Source organism: Muntiacus reevesi, chromosome 1 (genome assembly GCF_963930625.1).
Source record: "Muntiacus reevesi chromosome 1, mMunRee1.1, whole genome shotgun sequence".
Lineage (NCBI taxonomy): Eukaryota > Metazoa > Chordata > Mammalia > Artiodactyla > Cervidae > Muntiacus > Muntiacus reevesi.
In genome coordinates, this window is record NC_089249.1 from 145382233 (window position 1) to 145404192 (window position 21960).

The window sequence follows — 21960 nt, forward strand, 5'->3', positions numbered from 1 at the left end:
TCTTCTTTCAATGTGGCAACTCTTACAATGTACTGTGATTAATTTACTTGTTTCTGTTTTCCTCTAGACCGGGAGAGGCCTGAGGGCAGGGATCATGTGTTTGTTTACCCCTGTGCTCCAGTGGGTAGCACAATACCTGGCACAGAATAAGAAATAAGAAATCCAAAAGAGGTTTGCTGACTGAGTGGTAGTGGTTTTTTCTTTTCTACCTGCTGACTTATGTTGCTGAGGTTCCATATGCCTTCTATCCAAACTCATCTGAAGGATGACAGCTCTGGAATCAACACTAGCAGTTACTCTTCGGTCCAGAATGGTATGTGTGTGTCTGTACATATGTGTGTATTTGTGCTTGTATGTATGTGTTATATCAACTAAAGTAACTGTAGCTGTGTTTTCAAACACTTGTCTACATCAAAAACTTTAAGCCACCATGCTTCTTTTCCACACACTTTGCATGACATAAATACTTTTAAAGAATATAGTCTATTGAAAGAATAGAATGCTGCCCAATTTGGGTTTTGTCTAATGCTTCCTTCTGACTAGATGCAGGCTATGCGTTCCCAGCTAGAGTGATGTGTGTCCTTTTCAGGCTGACACATCTGGAGGCCCCTGATGTCTATTTATGCATCTGAAGTTAATTTTGATCAACCAGTCAAGATGCTGTCCTATGTCTTCCCTGCGTGGTTAACATTTTTTTTTCCCTTCTTTTAACTGATAAACAATCTATGAGGAGACATTTTAAGACCACACACATATCCAGTTACTCATCAAAATTTCCTCCTGGATTCATTGATGATTTCTGCCTGTACCTATCTTTAATATGATGTTTGCAAGATGACTCTTCTGCAGTTAAAAGAAGTGTTGGTGGTGATTTCATCATTAAATTGTATCCAACACTTTGCAATGTCTCAGTCTAAACTGGATCCTATGCAGGAGGGAAAAATGCCATAGAAGACATTATTGAATTATAGACAAAATCAGAATATGAATGGAGGATTACATAAAAGCACTATATAAAAATTAAGGCTACTGAAATTTACTCTCAAGTGATTCATAAAAATCTGTGTGTATATGTATTCATATGTGAATGAATATATATGAGTATACACACATAAACGCACACACAGAGAGAGAGAGGGAACATATAAATGAGAAAGCAGATGGATGGGATAATTATTCAAAGGTAATGGATATTCCCTCTATTATTCCTATTCTTGCAACTTTTCTGTAAGTTTGAAATTATTTCCAAATAAAAAATTAATAGCAAGTTTTTAGCCACCTCTAGAATAAACGTTGGATGTCCCACATGAAGTGATGTAAGTCTTTAGTGGCTGACATCGAATCAATTACCAAGGACCATTTCTCCTGGATGGAATGATCCCTAAGTTCCAGTCCCATAGGAGATCCTATGATACCTGGTGAAACTTCTGTCTCCATGATGGTGCCTGTGGCAACTACCAAGTAAATAATGGTGGTATTTTGAAATGGAAGACTCTAGTTTTGGTTGCACATGTCTCAGCTCTCTTTATTTAAAGACAATGCAGAAATGAATGAAATGATACCTAAGGGTCTCGAATGTAAGGTGCAATGACAGAGGTCCCCAATGCAATGATATGAAACCTGGCATCAGTCCCTGCAAGCTCTGCTCAGTCCCCTTTCATGATGGCTGCATACTCCTTCTGGTGTTCAACCAGCTTCAGGAATACTTGATATTTCTTGTCATAATATCTGTAGGAAAAAAATAATCATGTTGAATGATCTCAACAAAACTGTTGTACAGCTTCCCCCAAGGTTTAGAAGAACAGAAATGTGTCTGTTATGGTTTTGCAGACACTTCCCACTTTTTGGATGCGGACAGCACCCTGAGTCACATGTTTCACACCCACTATCTTTAACCTCCATGGGTGAATCCACATCTCCATTTTAGAGGTAAAGGTTTTAATCTGAGAGTTGCTCAAGGAGGCAAATCTAAAAGAGTATCACTGAAAATGGGCAGAGCTGGAATTCAAACTCAGGGCTACCTGATGTCAAAGCCTCCACTATAACATAGTGAAAAACCCAGGGTTGACACAGGACTTTTCACATTCTCGGCTTCAATAAGTATTTCATGTATGACTACTCCACCCCTACTCCAGTTTAGTGACTGGTTTAAAGTCATAGCCTGCCCAGAGATGAGACTGAGTGTTTTAATCACCCTTTGCAGATTCTGCACCTGTATTTCCTTTGCAGACTGCTTTATCTGGGAGTAAAACCCCATGAAAACATGATTAACGCCTCTCCTGGAGCTGCACCCTGCCTTCCAGGCATCCCACAGAGGACCCTGCTCTCCTGTACTCTCTGGCTGAGTCTTCAGATGAGACGTGTTAGAACTAGTGCTGCCCATGAGTCAGACAGCAGAGCAGCTGAAGCTACCTTGGCATCACAGTCTTCAAAAGGACAATAGTAGCTAAGACCAGTTATACTTGCAGATGGCAGCTTGGCCCTTATTCCTTTTTGTTGGGAGAAAGGGGTAAGGGGTTAATGAAACCTGTCTAACATGTCTTGGTAGATTCTGAGTTTCTTTGAAAAGAAGTCTTCATGAAGGAACTTTGAGGCAAGCTTGGGAATTGGGGGTGAGAGAGTGTGAGAGTAACCCTGGACTAGACGCAGGGACTTCTACCTGTAACACACAGGATAAATGGATTAATAGGAACACAACCCCCCAATCCCACCCCACCCCCCCATCCCTAGCATTTCTACTTTAAGAACTCTGGTAACAGAAGAGCTGGGATGGGACCAAACACAGGGTTAAGAAGTGGACTGGGTTTGAATCTCAGCTTGGCCTCATTGCTAGTTGTGTGACCATGGATATTTTACTTAATCTATTCATTCCTAAATGTCCTATTTGTAAATGGGACAGCTCTCAACCTCAGACAGCTCTTTACCTCAGACAGCTCTCTGCCTCAAGAGAGCTGTTATACCTCAAATGAGATAATATTTGAGAAGTTCTTAGAAAAGCATCGGGATCATAGCAAGTGATATCAATGCTGGCTACGGCTACTCCTTAAAAATTAACGTTCCAGTATTATCTTCAATCTCACTATATGTAGGTTCTACTAAAACTCGCTCTATGAGCCTCCAAATTTATTAACCACAGAATGATTTGGGGAACATCAGTTTGCTTCTTCTAATGTTACTCTCTGACAATCTAACGTCAATAATTTTTTCCACTATATGAGATGGATTTTCTGACTTTGGGGAAACTTCTAGAAGGGAGCTTGGGTCAGTATTCCTTCTCATACACTTGAAGATTTCCAGTTTTAATACTGAAACCTTCGCAGCAACTCTGTACAGTGGGAAAAGCATCGGCTTTTCAGGCAGAGAAGCCTAGGTGATTTGGGGAACTTCTTTAACTGGTCTGAGTCTGTTTCCCCGCTGTTAGAGGGATGATAACAGTACCTAATGTCATAGAGTGACTGAACTTTAAACATGAACATGAACATGAAGTACTCTGTAGGCTGTCAAACTCACACATGTGAGCTAATGTTCTCATATCCTTCTAGTATTCTGAAATGTCAAGAGATGGATAGACTGTTACTCAGGCGTAAAAAAAGAATGAAATAATTAATGAAATTTGCAACCACATGGATGGACCTAGAGATTATCATACTAAGTGAAGTCAGAAAGAGAAAAATACCATATGATATCACTTATATGTGGAATCCAAAAAAATTTATACAAATTAACTATTTACAAAACAGAAATAGACTCACTGACATAGAAAACAAACTTATGGTTACCAAAAGAGAAAGGGAAGGAGGGATAAATTAGGAGTTTGGAATTAAAATACATCCACTACTATATATAAAGTAAATAAGCAACAAGAACCTACTGTATAGCACAAGGAACTATACTTAATATCTTGTAATAAATTATAATGGAAAAGAATCTAAAAAAGAATATATATATATACACACATACATACATATGCACACATATATACAATATCTGCATAACTGAATCACTTTGCTATATGCCTGACACATAGCACAACACATTATAAATTAACTACACTTTAACAAAAAAAAAAGAGAGATGGATAGACTATATTCTCCCTTTTTTATACATGGCAAGCTGAGGCCCCAAGGCACTTCTTTCCCTGTGCTTTTTATTTTTCAATCTTTTTTTATTGTGGTAAAATATACATACCACGGCTTCCCTGGTGACTCAGATGGTAAAGTGTCTGCCTGCAATGTGGGAGACCTGGGCTCGATCTTTTTGTTGGGAGGATCCCCTGGAGAAGGAAATGGCAACCCATTCCAGTATTCTTGCCTAGAAAATTCCATAGACGGAGGAGCCTGGTAGGCTACAGTCCATGGGGTCGCAAAGAGTCGGACACAACTCAGCAACTTCACTTCACTTCATACGTACCACGATATTGACTGTTTTAGATACTTTAAACTGCACAATTTAGTAGTATTAAACACATTCATATTACTGTACAGTCATCCATCCATGGAACTGTCTTCACCTTGCAAAGCTAAAACTCTACCCATTAAACAGTAACTTCCCTTTCTCTCCTTCCTAGTCTCTAGCCACCACCTTTCTATATTCTGTCTCTAGGAATTCGACTATTCTAGGTCCCTCATGTAAGTGGCATGCTATGCTAAGTCGCTTCAGTCATGTTTGACTCTGGGCAACCCTGTGGACTGTACCCCACCAGGCTCCTCTGTCCATGGGATTCTCCAGGCAAGAATACTGGAGTGGCTTGCCATTTCTTTCTCCAGGGAGTGGCATGTAAATGGAATCATACAATATTTGTCATTTTGTGACTGACTCTTTTCACTAACATAATGTCCTCAAGGCCCATCCGTGTTGCAGCATATTTCAGAATCCTATTTTTTAAGGCTGAATAATATTCTATCATATGTACATATCACATTTACTTAATGTATTCAACTGTCAATGGGCACCTAGGTTGCCTTCATTCAGCTACTGTGAATAATGCTGTTATGAACATGGGTGCATAAATACCCAGAAGTGGAATTTCTGGGTTATATGATAACTCTATCTTTAAATTTTGAGGAACCACTGTATTATTTTCCACAGAGGATGCACCATTTTACATTCCCACTAGCAGTGGGCAAGGGATCCAGTTTTTCTGCACCCTTGTAAATAAAAGTGAAAAGTGAACGTGTTAGTTGCTCAGTCTTTGTGACCCTATGGACTGTTGCCCACCAGGCTCCCCTGTCTATGGACTTCTCCAGGCAAGAACACTGCAGTGAGTAGCCATTCCCTTCTCCAGGGGATCTTCCCAACCCAGGGATTGAACCCAGGTCTCCTGCATTGCAGGCGGACTCTTTACCCATCTGAGTCACCAGGGAAGCCCATACTAGCTATTTTTTGCTTTTTTGACAGTAGCCATCCTAATGACTGTAAATTGGTATCTCTTTGTGGTTTTGATTTGCATGTCCCTAAAGATGAGTGATGTTGATCTTTTCATGTGCTTACTGACCGTATATTATTTTTGGAGAAATGTCTATTCAAGTCCTTTGCCCATTTTTGATTTGGGTTGTTGGTTTTCTTGTTGTTGAGTTTTAAGAGTTATCTGTATGTGGATATTAATCCTCGATCCTTCCATCTTAGGTCTGTGTCGCACAGACCTCAGTGAGTGTTCTGTTCAGACAAGAACGTGATTTGAGTCAAGGAGATGTTGAGAGGGGCCCAGAAGGGAACCGGCTCTCTTTCCACTTGCAAATCTTCGGGCCACCTGCAGATGGTGCTAGAGCACCGTGTGTGGCTCCCTCACGGAGGCCCGCTCCCAGCTGACAGCAAGAAACCAAGGATTCTTCTCAAAAGAACACGTGGGATTTACTCAAAGAACTGAAAAACAGGCTTTCCTCAAAAGTCTTCGGAGGGTCAGTGAGGAGATGGAACGAAGAATCTGTTTCTAATTTCAGCAAAAGAGGGATGTTGCTAGCCCAGGGCTCCCACCACCACGGGGAACTCAGATCTCTCCATGTTCTGGCGTCGAGCTCCCGCAAGTATTTAGAGAGGGGTTTACATTCAGGGGATTAACAGCTCCCATTTGGAGAGCTTCTAAGAAAATAAAGAAAATAAAAGGTGGATGGCTTTCTCCATGGACCATTCCACTCTGCTTTGGTGGGACCAGCACTTTTTCCTGTCCATTACATAAGGTAGAATTTGCTTTTATGTCTTAACCTCAAATACTTTCCTAAAACGATAAAAGCCACTGGCACAATTGTTCCTTCATCTCTGAACTGACAACCAGTGAGTCAGTATAGGTTCTTTTCATCTCTCGAATGGATTGTTGAAAAGTGTTTCATCTGATCTCTCTGCTTCTACCCTTAGGCCCTCTCATGCATCCTCTAAAAGGGTCTTTCTAATATCTGCATCTGAACAGGTCCCACCACTCCTTAAAATTCACTATCTCCATTCTGCTAGTAGGGTGAAACCTGAGGTCCTTGGCTCTCTCACAGCTCCCTGTGAGAGCAAGCCTCTGTTCCCCCTACACCCAGTTCCACTTCCCGTCATCTCCCATCTCATACTTTGCATTTCAGGATTATGAGTTGTTTAGAGTTCCCTGAATATACGATGCAGTTCCCACCTTTATAACTTTGCTTTGTTATTCCCCCTACTGACAAAGTTCTTTTTGGTTTTGGTTTGACAATTGCTTTTAGGCATTTAAAGTCAGGTAGACTTAACCTCCTCTCAAAAGCTTTCCCTTACCCCTACAGGGTCAAATTTTCTTCTGCTTTGGGTTACTTTATCACCAAGTAACACTTTTATTATATAACATACCTGTTTGTCCTGAAGTGATCTATTATATAAATAAGATTGTGTCTTACTCTCTTCTAAGTCCTGCCTAGATGTCAAAGAGCATAATGGCTTGAAGACAGGAGGGACTCAATAAATAAGTGTTTTGTGAATTGGGGTTAAAATATTAATCGAAGTCATGTTGGTCTACTGTATAGCACAGGGAACTATACTCAATATTTTGTAATAACCTATAAAGGAACAGAATCTGAAGAATACACACATGCACACACACGTATACATATATATAACTGAACTGCTGTATGCCTGAAACTAACAGGATATTGTAAATCAAATATACTTCCATTTTAAAAGAAAGCCATGTTGTAACCCTCAAAGTCACGTAACGCAGAGGCAAAGGGTGGAGGAACAGATAAATGCTACTCTGCGCGAAGACATGAGATTTCCATTTTAGGACAGAAGAGACCAGATTTGCTGTTAATGACCTAAGGAAAAGAACATTGATTTGAAAGTTCAAACGTTAATATTTGACCCCCAGGTCTGGCCCTTCCTAGCTCTGTGATCTTAAGGAATTGAAAACGACTTTACCTTTCTGAGATGTAGTTTTATCAACTATTAAATGAAAAGGCTGGCTTGCTGACCCCTGTGGTTTATTCCAGCTCTAGAGTTGCATGTGTCTATTGTTTTCATTCCTCAGTATTGTGCATAGAAAACATATAAACTTACCTTTTATCCTCATGTCTAGGAAACACAACTTTTCCCACTTTGCTCATTTTTGCCATTGCCTCCTGTCAAATAGAAAACAGAACACAGTTAAGTTGGAAAGTTAGGACCTAAGTGAGGCCTATCACAGGCAAAAACATGTTAATGAGAATTTACTTCCCCTTAAGAGATTCAGTGAGTCCATTTTTTTTTTTTCAACTTAATTTCTCTGGTGTTAAGATTAAAACCCAGTGAGTATTAAAAGTTACATCTACCACCACACAGCTTGGGCTTAATAACTGATTGCCTATCAAGACCTCCAGTGCATGAACAACCTGGAAGGCAAGGTACTGTTGTGATGGCTCGCAGGGGGCTATGGGAGGGAACTATTTCCCCTTCCCATTGCCCGGTCATGAAGGCCTGAGAAGGCAACATAATCTGCCACTGAGCCTGTTGTCCACTGAACTCACAGACGCCACTCTGCACCCAAACTTTAGGTCCGAATATTTACGACCTCTTCATTTCACTTTCAGTTCTTTTCCCAGTAGTCTCTGCAACTGTGAGTACAGATGTGAGACCTCTGGGCTGAGTCTAACAGACTCGACTTCAGGACATTCTTGTCTTTACAATGGGGCAGGGGCAGTCAGCAAGTTGCAGTGTCCTGGGTGGACATGGTCAGAATGAACAGCAGCAAGATCAACCACAGATTGCATTGGCTCCATTGTATGAATGGAGAGGTCAGGTTTCCTTGGGTGGTCTCCCAATGTTGTTAAGTTCGTGGGAAAGTTAGGGGGGTAGAGTGAACCCATACTTTGTGGAGTCCAAAGACTTGACTTTGGGAGATTGCAAGCAATAGCATGACAAAGCTCCTCAGAAGAGGTCCTGTCTTGGGAACAACTGTTGAACTCTTATTGGTAAGGATGTAGTCATTCTGGGGTCACATAGGTACAACTTCTTACTCTATACATGTATTAATTACTCACTATGTACCAGACACTGCTAGGAATACAGATTTGTGTAAGACATGCTCTATGGCCTACAGAAACTCACATATTAGCAGAGGAGGAAAGAAATGTAAGAAGCTGGCTACCACACAGAATGTGAAAGGCCCTGGGTATCTTCAAAACATGCCCAAGTGTTTCCTTGAACATCCTTACCACTTTACTGGTGATTTATTTATTCACATACACATACATATGTATCCATATAATTCTATAAACATTATGTTTATTATTTATCACTAATTCTTGTGTGACAAGTCATGTACCTACTAGCTTATTTTCCTTCTCTGCCTCTTCATCCTTCGTTCTAACCAGAATGTAAGCTACATAGGCTGGGAGATATGTCTATTTGCTGCTTAATCTCAGTACCTAGAATATTCATAAAACATATTGAGCCCCTTCCACGTGCCAAGCACAGCATTCAATATATATGGAAAACAAAGATGAAGAATAAATGGTCCTTTCATCAAGAAGCTAACCATGGAATGGAAAAAACATTTACTATGATCAAAATAGAATGTGATAAATACCATGCTAGAAGCAGATAAACTTCTTTTCAATAGTTATTCAAGGATCAAGAAACTTAATAGCTTTTCATCTACTAATCACTTACACATATTTTCAATCTGGCAAATACGTTCTACCAGCTCTTTCCCAAGGATGCCATGGACATTCTGACTAGTTATCTAGTTTCCTAGTGTTCAGTGGTTTTAAAAGTGCTGTTTGGGAGATCAGAGATGCTGAGAATAGGAAACCCACTGACAGAAGGAAAAAAAAAAACAGCAGTCTTACTAAGGAGGAGGTTTGACAAATTATGAAAAATTATTGAAAAGGGAATCAAGGTGAAAGGACAAGAACCAACAAAGGGCAGCCTAGGGACATTTTGTAAAAGAGCATCCATATCTTGGTGTGGTCACTGCTGTTCCACTAAACAAGAATATTTATAGAGCTCTGCTCACCCCAACGTATGTCAGAACATTCTCCTTCAAAAACTAAATTCTGATTTCCTTTAAAGCAAGTCCCCTGTGTTGCTGAGATGGTCGCAGTCATCCCCCCCACCAACTTTGCCACTAGGTCTCCTGTTTCGGGCTTGCTTCTCCCTTCACAGTGGTGCTCTATTCTGCTCTGCCTGTTTTAGGGCAGATTTGCCTGCTCTGAATCTTGAAAATACCCTGGGGGAATCCTCAGCATTGGGTTTTGGCGTTAGACTTGAGCCGACATTCCAAGACTGCCTTCATGGGTGGGATCCAGGAAACTTGTGTTATATAAGAAGCATCATAAATGTCACTTCCCTTCCCACCGTAATAGATGTGTAGACACACGGCAGATAGCAGGGAATTCTTTCTTCCTGTCTTCATGTTACTTTTGCTTATTTTTAAAATAAATGTTTGAGGAATAAAAGCAAAAGAGATTTCAAAGGTTTAACAAGAGGTTATTTTGTTTCTCACAAAAGTACAGATTTAAGACATTAAGCTGAACTCAGGTATTGATTCCACAGAAGGTCTTCCCTGACTCATCCTCACTGCCTGCCTCCCACCTAGAATGAGTTATCTGCTACTGTAGAAACTTGTGCTTCCATCTATCATAGCATTTATGACACAGTACCACAATTTTTTGTTAGCACATCAGCTGCCCCAACTAGACTCCTGCTCCTTAAGCAGCAACTGTTTTAACTATTTCCACTGCCAAACTCAGCATCTGGTGTATCATACGTGCCCAGCAAATGTCTATGGGATGAATGAACTTAAGGACCATACATGTGAAGGAATGTTAAAATAGAAGTTTTGTCTGAGAGCTAAAGTTGACAGATATAAGATACCAAAGTGAATTGGAAACAGACCACCCTGAATGGGTAGCTGAGGACCCATAAATCAATTCTGAAACCTTTCATCTATGTGGAAGGTCAGAAAAAGAGATGGAATTTTAGGAGGGAGCCGTGTGTGGACTGAGCATCAGGGCTCCTTCCAGGGAAGGGGGTAAGAGCATGGTTTCACTGACATCAACTGGTATCTGGACACATGTCCCTGAGGTTGTGGGACAGGGTGGGCTGAGCGTACCTCCTGTCTGGAGGAGAAGTGCTGGCCGGCAGCTTTGGTGTAGAAGTGAAGGAGTATTGCCCTGGGATCAGCCAGTACTGCCAGCGTCTGTCAGACTTCAAAAGGCATGACTGTTTTCCACAGACCCGAGGTGGCCACAGGTGAGAGGGCTTTGTGGGCTGTCTTAGATCCTGGCCAGTATGACTATCTAATGAGAGGGAGCCTGCTACAAGGACAGAAAGCTCAGCTCAGCGCTCTGTGATGACCTCCATGGTTGGGATGGGGGCGGGACGGCAGGGAGATCCACGCGAGAGAGGATATATGTGTACAAAGAGCTGGTTCAGCTCACTGTACAGCGGAAATTAACACAGCATTGTAAAGCAATTATATTCCAATTAAAAAGAGAAAAAAGAAGCTTGAGGCAACCAACTGGATTTTTAAGGAATTAAAAGAGCTACTAGAATAGAGAAGGACAAGGACAGGATACAATGAGATGTCTACAGAAGTGGAGAGTCTCCCTAAAAAATCTGCAATGGAGCCTAGCTGTAAACACATTTTCAACTTAGCACGAAGTCCATTTATGACAGTGCTATTCAAGATAAGAACTTCCCTACACCCCTTAACTCTCTTCCTTTCCAGCTTCCAACCACCTCTGAAGAACAAGAAGAAAGCTAACATATACTTGGAGAGAAAGTGGATGAGGAAAAAAAGAAGAATCTAATCACAGTCATCTCTTCACACCTCCACCAGTCCTGGCTGGAGGAATGAGGAGCTCTCTTATCTTTAGATGAACATTGAAGTGATGAGCACTATATATTTATTGGTATTCTAATGTTGGAATTTTGGTTATGTCTCATGACTTACACGGAGAAGGCAATGGCAACCCACTCCAGTACTCTTGCCTGGAAGATCCAATGGGCGGAGGAGCCTGGTGGGCTGCAGTCCATGGGGTCGCTTAGAGTCGGACAAGACTGAGCCACTTCACTTTCACTTTTCACTTTCATGCATTGGAGAAGGACATGGCAACCCACTCCAGTGTTATTGCCTGGAGAATCCCAGGGACGGGGGAGCCTGGTAGGCTGCCATCTCTGGGGTCGCACAGAGTCGGACACGACTGAAGTGACTTAGCAGCAGCAGCAGCATGACTTACAGGGACCATGAAACCCATATTATCTAAGTGACTTTCTGCTTACTTAAGAAAGTAATGGGACTACCAAAATTTTTAACTAGGGCAGAGAGAAACTAGCTAAAGTGCACAGATATAAAGGGACAGTGAGAGGAAAAAATACAGTTGTTTTTCAATTCTGTCTCAAAAATTGTGTTATATGTGCATAATAAACAATAGATGAAAATATATTTAAAAAATCAACAGGTTCAAGAGCATGAGTGGTTAGTTTTTTAGTGTTCACTTGTTTTTTCTGTCTTCACCTGATACATGGCATAAAGGGATTTGATCATTTGAAGGAAAATAAAACAAAACTGCACTCTAAAAAAAAAAGTTATGCTTCTAGAGGCAGTCAAAATGACTGGTGCTCATTCTCCTCTCTTCTGGGAGGTAGGGCTCACTAAGGGTGCTCAACACAATATGGAGAATACCCAGAGAATTGGTGCTGTCATCAGAAACGGCACTGCTGAGTTTTCCCATTTTTCCAAATCATTAACATAAAGCTGAAACCTCATGAACCCACTGGCTGCAGTAAATCTGGAAATTACCACAGCATAACAATATGAATTTATTATGAAATGCTGACACGTGCTAAATATAGTCACCCCCCACAATATATTTCTGTTCAAAAGGGTTTATTTGAAGTTGGCCGCAAAATTCATCCTTTTTGTCAGCAAGCAAGAGCCGGACAATCTGGATTTGTAGCACGCTACCCTCTTTGTTGGGGAGTCTAGACAGAAACAACGAAGACAGGGACTTTTCTCTTTCCTTTTTGCCCACACAATGAGAGCTTTTGAAAACAAAATATTTGGTAAAATCGCCTTTTAATCACTTCTTTTCTTTCTCTCTATAAGGCCGAGCTATAAATAAACCATGAAAGTTCACATTTGATCGTCACTTCTGTAAGAAAAAATAGGAGCCCTGTACCAGGGCCGTGAAAGACTGCATTCATGGGGTATGACCCTTCCCTGCCGTGTCAAGGCCGAGATACCAGTCCGCACACGCAGCTCACCACTTCCCTGGGAGCAGCACTGGCAGCCACCAGGCCTGTGTAGGCCCAGGGAGCTCCCAGTTCTCACGTGTCCCAGACTGGCTTGGGAGCCACCGAAGGGCTGCAGGCTACACTGGGTGAGGTACCCAGGGAAGTTAGGTTCAAGAAAGGAAGGCGCTCCTCAGCACCCACGGAGAAGAAGGGGATTCCGAGGGTGGCGGACAGAAATGTTGGCAGTTTGGGGAGCAGGGGGTTTGATACTTTCCCTCCCACCCAGGAAAAGGGGAACAATGACCTTAAGACTTTGGGAAGGCTGGCTGGTAGTCTAGGCTTAGGCACCAAAGTGCAATGCAAGTTTGGCAGTGTGGAGTCATGGTCTACAGGGAGGAACAGCCACACCCTGGCCTGGTGGGAGCTATACTGTGACTCCCTAAAGGCACGTGTCACAGTAAGTCTCACGCTTAACATGGTGCAAGCACAGGAGCCCAGAGTTGCTTGGTTAATGTTGGCTGAGCTGCTGAATGAAAGGGTGGTGATATTCATGACAGAGGTAATGGAAGGTCACCTAATGGTGTTTCTAAAATAGTATACATGCACTCCAGGGAGTGCTGGAGATGATCTACTAAGATTTCAGAAGAAAATATTGGAAGTGCTACTTACATGACTTTTAGTCTGAGGAAATTAATTCAGCTTTAATATGCAGATTGTCACCAGTTCCAAAAGTTGGTCCACACATCAGTCATGAATGAATAAGATGTGTGAGGTCTCCTAAAGGGAGGATGAGGGTGCTACACCACCACAGATGACAGCAGGGCACTCCACTCTGTGTCCCCAGCTTCCAGGGGTTTGCTACATGTCGTCATTTACATGTTCCAGGCTGGTAGGTTTATGTGTAAGCGTGCGTGTGCACTTGCTAAGTCATGTCTGACTCTTTGTGACCCCATGGACTGTACAGCCAGCCAGGCTCCTCCATCCATGGGATTTCCCAGGCAAGAATACTGGAATGGGTTGCCATTTCCTCCTCCCGGGGTCTTATTGACCCAAGGATTGAACCCATGTCTCCCATGTCTCCTGATTAGCAGGTGGATTCTTTGCCACTGAGTCACCTGGAAAGCTAATAAGTCAGATAGAAAAAGATAAAAACTCAATGACATCACTTATATGTGGAATCTAAAAATTAATACAAATGAATTCATATGTAAAACAGTAGAGGATAAACCAGTGTTTACCACTGGGGACAAGGAAGGAAGGATGGGTAAGATGGGGGTAGGAGATTGAGAGAAATAAATTATGTACAAATAGATAAGCAATAAGCATATACTGTACTATTGTACAGCAGAGGGAATCAGTCTTTATCTTGTAATAACTTCTGGAGTATAACTGGTAAAAATACTGAATTACTATGCTATATACCTGAAATTAACATAATATCATAAATCAACTATACTTTAATTAAAAAAAGAAAAAGAATACTGTTTGATATATGTAGAGGCACATACAAAATCATTTAGAAGTCATCAATAATCATTTTAAAAAATCATTAAAAACTCATCTGGCCATAGACAGTGTAACTTCAGATATTGCATAATGTTAGTATGATGATATTACTATAAAATAGTAACTTATTTCAGCTCTATTTCAGTTGTTTTATGTGTAAATAATCTACAAGCACAGTAGAATATGTATATGCTTTTTCATAAATAAGTTTCCATGTATTTAGTATGTAAGTTCAATTTTTTTTAAACTGATGGAGTATATGAGCCAAAAAGCAAGGTGTCCATTGGCCCAGCAGTCAACTCCCATGGTTTCTGCTAGGTTACCAGTTCAGCCAAGATATTGCAGGTGCTACTTTGTGGAGAAGGAAATGGCAACCCACTCCAGTATTCTTGCCTGGAGAATCCCATGGACAGAGGAGCCTGGTGGGCTATCATCCACAGGGTTGCAAAGAGTCAGACACGACTGAGCGACTTCACTTTCACTTTCTTTCACTTTGTGCTGTGCATTGTACTAATCACTTCATGTACGTGACTCTTTAAATTCTCAAAATGACTATGACACAGGTATCACCATCTGTCTTCACTTTATGGACCAAGAAGTGAATGGAAAGAGTATGACGAATTTGCCTAAGGTAAGAAAGCGAATATGCAGTAAAGCTAGAATTCAGACCCACCTCTGACTCCAGGCTTATGCTTAGCCCTACACTCAGCCGTGACCCTCTTATCCTCCTTGCAATACAAAAACCTGGCGCTTGAATCCCCTGGTGGTGGTGGTTTAATAAGTCGTGTTCAACTCTTATGACCCTGTGGATTGTAGCCTGCCAGGATCCTCTGTCCATGGGATTTCTCAGGCAAGAATACTGGAGTGGGTTGCCATTTCCCTCTTCAAGGCAGCCACCAAGGGAAGCCTTGAGTCCCCTGGGCTTGAGTTCAAATCCCACTTCTGCTGCTGATTAGCCGTGTGATCGATGTGTGTGCACATCGTGAGACACACCAATACAGAACACTGTACCTTCTTTCAAAGATGCTGACACATAGTTCTGAAATACATGAATCTGCCTTCTTGGAGGAACTCTGACTCATTTTACTGGAACAACAAGTTCACATGCTAATGTGTGGGCTGAGGCACATGACCCCTCCGTAAAAAACAAAGTATAGTAATGTGATTTTCCTCCAGCAAGTGTTAAGAAATGGCTCGTTGTTCTTCTATTTATTCTGTTTTTCGTTTTGACACACTCATCTTTTGACCTGCACCTGGTATTCTGTGTAACCTCCATGACAACAATTGAGAAGCAAGAAAGGATGAGAGAAAGGAAAGTAAGTCTTCATCACTAATCATGACACAAAGACTAACACCTCATTTATAATTTTAAATACATGGTATCAATCTACCTACCTGTACCTGAAATTATATTGTTAATTTATCTGCATCCTTGCTTACTGTCTATTTCTTCCTTGACTTTCACACCTAATCCTTCCTTGTGAACCTAAGCTCTATGAAATCAGGGTCATTGGTTTTCTTATTCATTGATGTATCTGTAGCTTTTAGGAGGATGTTAGCTGAAGGTTATTTGAAAGTATACACTAATTAAGTCTGTTCTGGTGAGGCACTGTGTATCTATATCTTGCCTCATTTGATGCTCACAGACATTCTATAATGAAGGACTTATTATCTAAATTTATAATGAGGAAACAGAGGCTCAGAGAGGTTAAGTGACTTTCCTAAGCTAGTAGATGGATTAGCTAGGATTTGAAACTTGCTTTAACTCATGAATAAGACCAGGCCTATTCCTTGACAAGCTCACAGCTAATAGATCTCCACCATTAGTTCAAGACAATTTATCTTGCTCTGATACCTTTAAGGTCCTGTAAAACCCTAAAAGCTTGCTTTCTCCACCATCAAAGACAAATTCAATTATAGTTATGATATTGTGCTCACAAAGGCAGGAAGATTCGTTGATGTATGGAAAGACTGTTCATATTAATTTTTGAAGCAAACAAAATTATTGCCAGCTGTATGACCCGAGTAAGGCTCTAGCCCTCCCTGGGACTCACTTTCCTTATCAGCAAAATAAAGGGATTGGATTAGATTATTTCTAAAATCTTTGCCAGCTTTGCAATCTGTTGCTTCCATGTACATGTCTTTTTTTGATTAACTCTCAGTTGACAAATGAACCGGTTGCTCTCAATGGTACATTTTATTAGTTTTTTTTTTTTTAAACTAGGTTTACTCTAAGAGAGAATATACCTACTGTATTTCCCCAGCAAGGTAGAGCCTCATTCCAACTCAGTCATGCAATCATGGCAGAGGGGAGAGGCCCCATAATAGGTAAGGATACCTACCACTGTGATATTTTGAGATGCAGTCCTAATACAGGGCCTGGTTGCAAAGGGGTTGGGCCCTAAAATGAATAGTTGAGCGACTAGTCATCCTACTTACATTGGTTTGACTTGGCTCTTATGAATTTTCTCAAGAGCAAAATATCAAGCTTCTTGCTAAAAGCATCATATTATAGACTTCAAAATGGCAAGCTATCACCCATGTAATAATATGTTATTGACTGAAAAAGAAATGGTCCTGCTGATATGTCTGACTGAGTACTGCAGTGAGCTATAACAGAAATCATACTAATAACAATAACTCAACAACAAAAATAATAATGGCAGCTAATGGCCCAATACTCTATTAAACACTTCATTGTTGCTGTTGTTGAGTCACTAAGCTGTGTATGACTCTTTGAGACTCCACTGACTGTAGCTTGCCAGGCTCCTCAGTCCAGGAAATTTTCCAGGCAAGAATACTGGAGCCAGTTGCCATTTCCTACTCCCTCCAAGGGATCCTCATGACCCAAGGATTGAACTCATGTTTCTTGTGTCTCCGGCACTGCAGGTGCATTCTTTACCATGGCGTCACTTGGGAAGCCCCATTTAACACTTAACCTACTTCACATCCCCAACTGAAAGATGAGGAGACAAACAGTTTTGGAATTCTATTCTTAACCATTCACTGTGGAACAAAGGCTTTGGTGATAAAAGAAACCATAATTCAAACCCTAGCTCTTCCATTTAGCACTCTGAGTCTCAGTTTTAAAAATGGGAATCTTAATATCTATTTTATAGGTATATTGTTATGAAATAAATGATCAAAAGCATAGTTGTTATTACTACTATTTACCCATCAACTGAAACAAACCTTATTTTCCCAGAAGCTTTATTAAAAGTAAGAGTTAACATGTATCACTAATACTTGGATATGTGTTTCCGGTTGGTGGGGTGAGTGGATTAGGGAAGGTGGTGGATGTCAACAGTCTCTGGCTCCTTATCATTTCTGGATGACTACTTCTCCATCTGCAGGCAAAAACCTCCACTCTGAGTTTTATGCCACCTAACGATAGAGATATAATCATATTTAGTTCCCCTGCATCTCTGTGCTGTCATCATTAGCCTCTTGCTGATGTCAAATGAGCCTAAGGCTTAGATCTCATCTCCCTATCCATCTAGGGGTTTGTCATCATCATGTAAGTCTTCAACATCTGTTTACAGGACCCATCCAATGCTTGAGTCTTGTGGTTCTGAAGTGTTTTCAATATTATAATTGCCACTTTCTGACTTCAGTTGCCCATTAATTTAATCTTGTTTGCCACATCATTCCTATCAAATGTCTTCCTCCACCTGATGGTTATTGCCAGAATCTCAGTCCTTTTTTTGAGTCTATATACCTCTTCTGACTGATTTCTTCCATATATAGGGGTGAGTTCCCGTCCATTAAGTCAAACACTGATCAATAAGAGTCACTACTAATTATCTTTTATTTGTCAAATCCAATTGATACAGCTAATCCACAGGCATTCCTTAGCTAGAATATGCTTCATTTATGACTGTAGGAGTAAAACAAAGTTTAGGAAGGAGTGGGCTGATGGGAGATTGCAACTTGAGAAAATACAGGATCCTGAAAGTTCTCAGGGTCCAAATAACTTGGAAATTTACACTTCCTGTTTCAAAGCTAATTTTGTACTGTGAAGATTTTTTTGGTCAACAGATCAGGCATCATAATTGATAGCAGAAAATAAAAATGTGATGGCACTAATATTTTTTATGTTCCAAATCTGATGTATTTATTTTATTATACTCTGTTGTAAAACCAAAAATTCCCCCATTGCACAGAAGCCAATATCCTGTAAGATCATGAAAAAGTGGTGTAGGACATGCAAGACATGATGAGCTACAAGGGATGTTGGGTAGTCACTAGTCAATTTCTCTGTGTTTAGGTTGGTAAATAACCAAATTTTCTAAGACACAGGTATTTTTCCATCTATCTTGCCCTCCATACTCCTTAAAGCTCCATGTTTTAGATTTCCAACTCCCCTAGATCAGAGTCATATTAGAAGTGGGGCATGCACATCTTGGTCTAGCCTTTGGGGTTGGGCTTAGACTGCTTTATGGTACAGATGTGCTTCCGGCTATGCCAGAATGCATTTCAAACCTACATTAGGAGGACAAAGACAAGCAGAGAGGATGCATCTGAAACCAGGTGTAGAGGAGGCCGAAGATGTCAGCAAAGCACCAAAAGCATGAGAAAGCCTGGAGGGAAACTGGGAAGGAAGGAGACAGCAGAAGTACACAGTGAAAAAAGCATGGAAGGCAGGTCCAGGATAAATCACATGTGTCCTTTTAAGTTGGTTTATAAGCTTTTCTTGTGTTCCCAAAGCCCCCTCTATCTTAGCACTTGGCACGCAGTAGGATAAATGTCTGTTTACTTATATGTTTCTTACACTAGACAGTGAGAGCTCAGAGGAGAGAGGTCATTAATTTTACCAGCATCCTCAACAACTGATATAATATGACTTTTCAATAAGTAGTGTTGAGAGATTGAAAGAACGAATGAGTAGATAGATCAATGAATGAATGAATCAGGGATGGGATATCTGTATAAATCAACTTTGGGATATCGCTCAATTGTACTTTTTGGTATTTCCTGCTAGGAAATAATATTCTTCACTTTCAGATATCACACAGTTAAGATCATGGGCTCTGGACTGCCTAGATCAGAGCCTTGGCTCTTTTAACTGAATGGCTTAGGCAATTTAATAACCTCTTTATGCCTAGGTTTACTCATCTGTAAAATAGAAACAAAAGAAATAATTACTCATAGAGTTAGTGAGACAAGAGAAAATGCATGCAAACCATCTAATTTAGTGCCTGGCACAAGTGAGAACTAAAAAAATTTGTTATTTTTATAAAAATCTCCACTATCTCCACCCCAGCACTATATATCTTATATTGTTTTCTTGAGCACTACTATTTAAAGACAGCACTTTCTCATCTTCTGCTACATGTGACATGCTGCCTGGGCAGGGGATTGATAAAGAGCATGGAATGAAGGCATTGCTCAACCCTGAATCCCAGCTGATGCCTCTGGTTAATGCGGGGAAGGAAGAAGGACAATGAGTATAATGGGGCCTGTAGGCAATAAAAGTTGTAGGAGCTTGTAGGTTTAGAATACAGAGTTTATTTTTGGGTTGGACTTCCAGGCCTTTTACATAAAACAAAGAAAACAACAACTATGTCAGCTGTGTTTATGAACATGAGCTTGTGCTGGCTTTCTCAAAACATAGGGAATTCAGTCTACTTCCCTCTGTTTACTAAGTTATTGACAAACACATGATGTACTGGAAAGAAGACTGAGCTGGAAATCAGGAGGCTCTGGTCCTGTATGAACTCAGTCTGGGCTCTGTAATTTTGAATGAATTGCTTCCTTTCTTTGGATACTAGTTTCCTCATCTCCAAAATGAGAAGTCTGAGCCAGATAATGTTTTACTGTTCAACAAATAGTTATTGAGGACCCACTGTGTGCCAGACATTACACTAGGCACTGTGGATACATAAGTGAATCAGATGGCTCTGATCCTTGACCTCATGGAGTTTAGAGTCTATTAGAAAAACAAAGGAATTATGTGAGAGCGCCAGATGGAGACAAAACTAGTTTGGAGGCTTAGCGAACTATCTGAAGGTTCAGAAGGACTTGGGCAAATAGTTAAAAAATATTGATGAAAAAAAAAAAAATATATTGATGAAGAGGGTCCCAGGCTGAAGAAAAGGCATATTTGCAGGTCCCTTGTCAAGATAATACGGTGCATTCAAAGAATTAAAAGAAGTCCAAGGTGGTTTGAGTAGACAGAATGCTGGGAAAGAGTGAAAACAGACAAAGCTACAAATGAAGGCAGGAATAGGTTTTGGGGTGGCCTTTTAAAATCATGTTAAAGGTTTCTGACATTATGCCAAAGTCAAGGGGAAGACACTGAAGATTTTTAAGCTAAAGCATCCTATTCAAATTTGTAAAAGATCACTTTGGCAGATGTGTAGAGAATGGATTAGAGTGGTAAAAGTGGCAGTAGGGAACCCACTCAAGAGGCCCTTGGAGAAGTCCAGGTGAGAGCTGATGGTGCTTGGACTAGGGTGGGACTGTGGAATTAAAGCAAAGTGGAGAATTAAAGAGACACAACGAGTAGTTGAGAAAGAGACCAGGGGACACCAAAGTGGAGGAAGAAGAAGAGGGTGGGCTCCGAATGTCCTTGAGGTCCTGGCAAAAGTGATTAGGTAGATGTGGTACCATTACCGATAATGCCATGTCCTAAGCTAGCGCCAGTTTTGCAGGCAAAGGTGGAGATGCTGAGTTCAGGTTTGAACCTGTTTAAATTGAGATGCCTGTGAGACCTTTAAGTGTAGATGTAGAGCTGCTTGCATATCAATAGAAAATGAATCCTTATAAGTGGATAAGAGGGACAAAACCTTATAGAAGACCAACACAGAATTCTAGGTAGAGGAGGGAGAGGAGCTGACAAGGAATCTGGAAAATAGCGTTAAGAGCATCTCAGTAGGAGGAAAATCAAGAAAGTATGTCGTTAGTGGGAAAGTGTTTCCAAATGAACTTATCTATGAAACACAAACAGACTTACAGCCAGAGAGAACAGACTTGTGGTTGCCAAGGGGAGGGAGAGTGGGTGGGGGGGAATGGATTGGGAGTTTGCAGGTAACAAGGTCCTACTGTATAGCACAGCAAACTATATTCTGTGATAAACCATAATGGAAAGGAATACAAAAAAGAATGCATATATATACATATTTATATATGAATAATGGAGTTACTTTGCTGTACAGTAGAAATTAACACAATATTGTAACTCAACGATACTTTAATCAAGTTAAAAAAAATAAGAAGAGTGTTTCAGTGAAGCGAGTACGCCACATTGCAAACTGCTGTTCAGTGTAAAGCAGGGTAAGACGTGGAAAGTCCTTTGTGCTGTGTGATGACCTAGGTTAGCTTTCGTGGCTTAAAGGAGAATGATTCTGATAGATCTGTGGAAGAGGAAGGCAGATCATCCTTGGTTGAGGAGGGAGGTGGTGTATAAGAAAATCATGACAGGGCTTCCCTGATGGCTGTGTGGTAAAGGATTCTCCTGCCAATACAGGAGACATGGGTTCGATCCCTGATCTGGGAAGATCCCACATGCCACAGAGCAACGAAACCCCTGTGTCAAAACTACTGAGCCTGTGCTCTAGAGCCCACACACCACAATTGCTGAAGCCCGCATGCCTAGAGCCCATGCTCAACAACAAGAGAAGCACCCCAATAAGAAACTGGTGCAGAACAACTAGAGAGTGGCCCCCACTCACCACAACTAGCGAAAAGCCCGCATAGCAACAAAGACCCAGAACAACCAAAAATAGAGCAACAAATTTATTTAAAATAAAGAAAATCATGACAATGACGCTGGCCACTTTTTAAAGCATT

General features: G+C 40.9%; 1 protein-coding gene across 6 annotated transcripts in view; it reads right to left on the reverse strand.

Moving 5' to 3' along the window:
- Positions 1 to 1509: 1509 nt before the first annotated feature.
- FGGY (FGGY carbohydrate kinase domain containing) overlaps positions 1510 to 21960 on the reverse strand; it is a 476938-nt gene continuing 456487 nt past the window's right edge. For 5 of the 6 annotated variants that reach the window (XM_065912007.1, XM_065912026.1, XM_065912035.1 and 2 more), the window contains 2 exons: positions 7504 to 7565; positions 1510 to 1728 (listed from right to left, as the gene is read on the reverse strand). In XM_065912007.1, coding sequence (XP_065768079.1) covers positions 1647 to 1728; positions 7504 to 7565 — 144 coding nt within the window. In that variant the 3' untranslated portion in view covers positions 1510 to 1646. The remainder of the gene's footprint in view (positions 1729 to 7503; positions 7566 to 21960) is intronic. The other variant, XM_065912052.1, reaches the window with a different exon arrangement.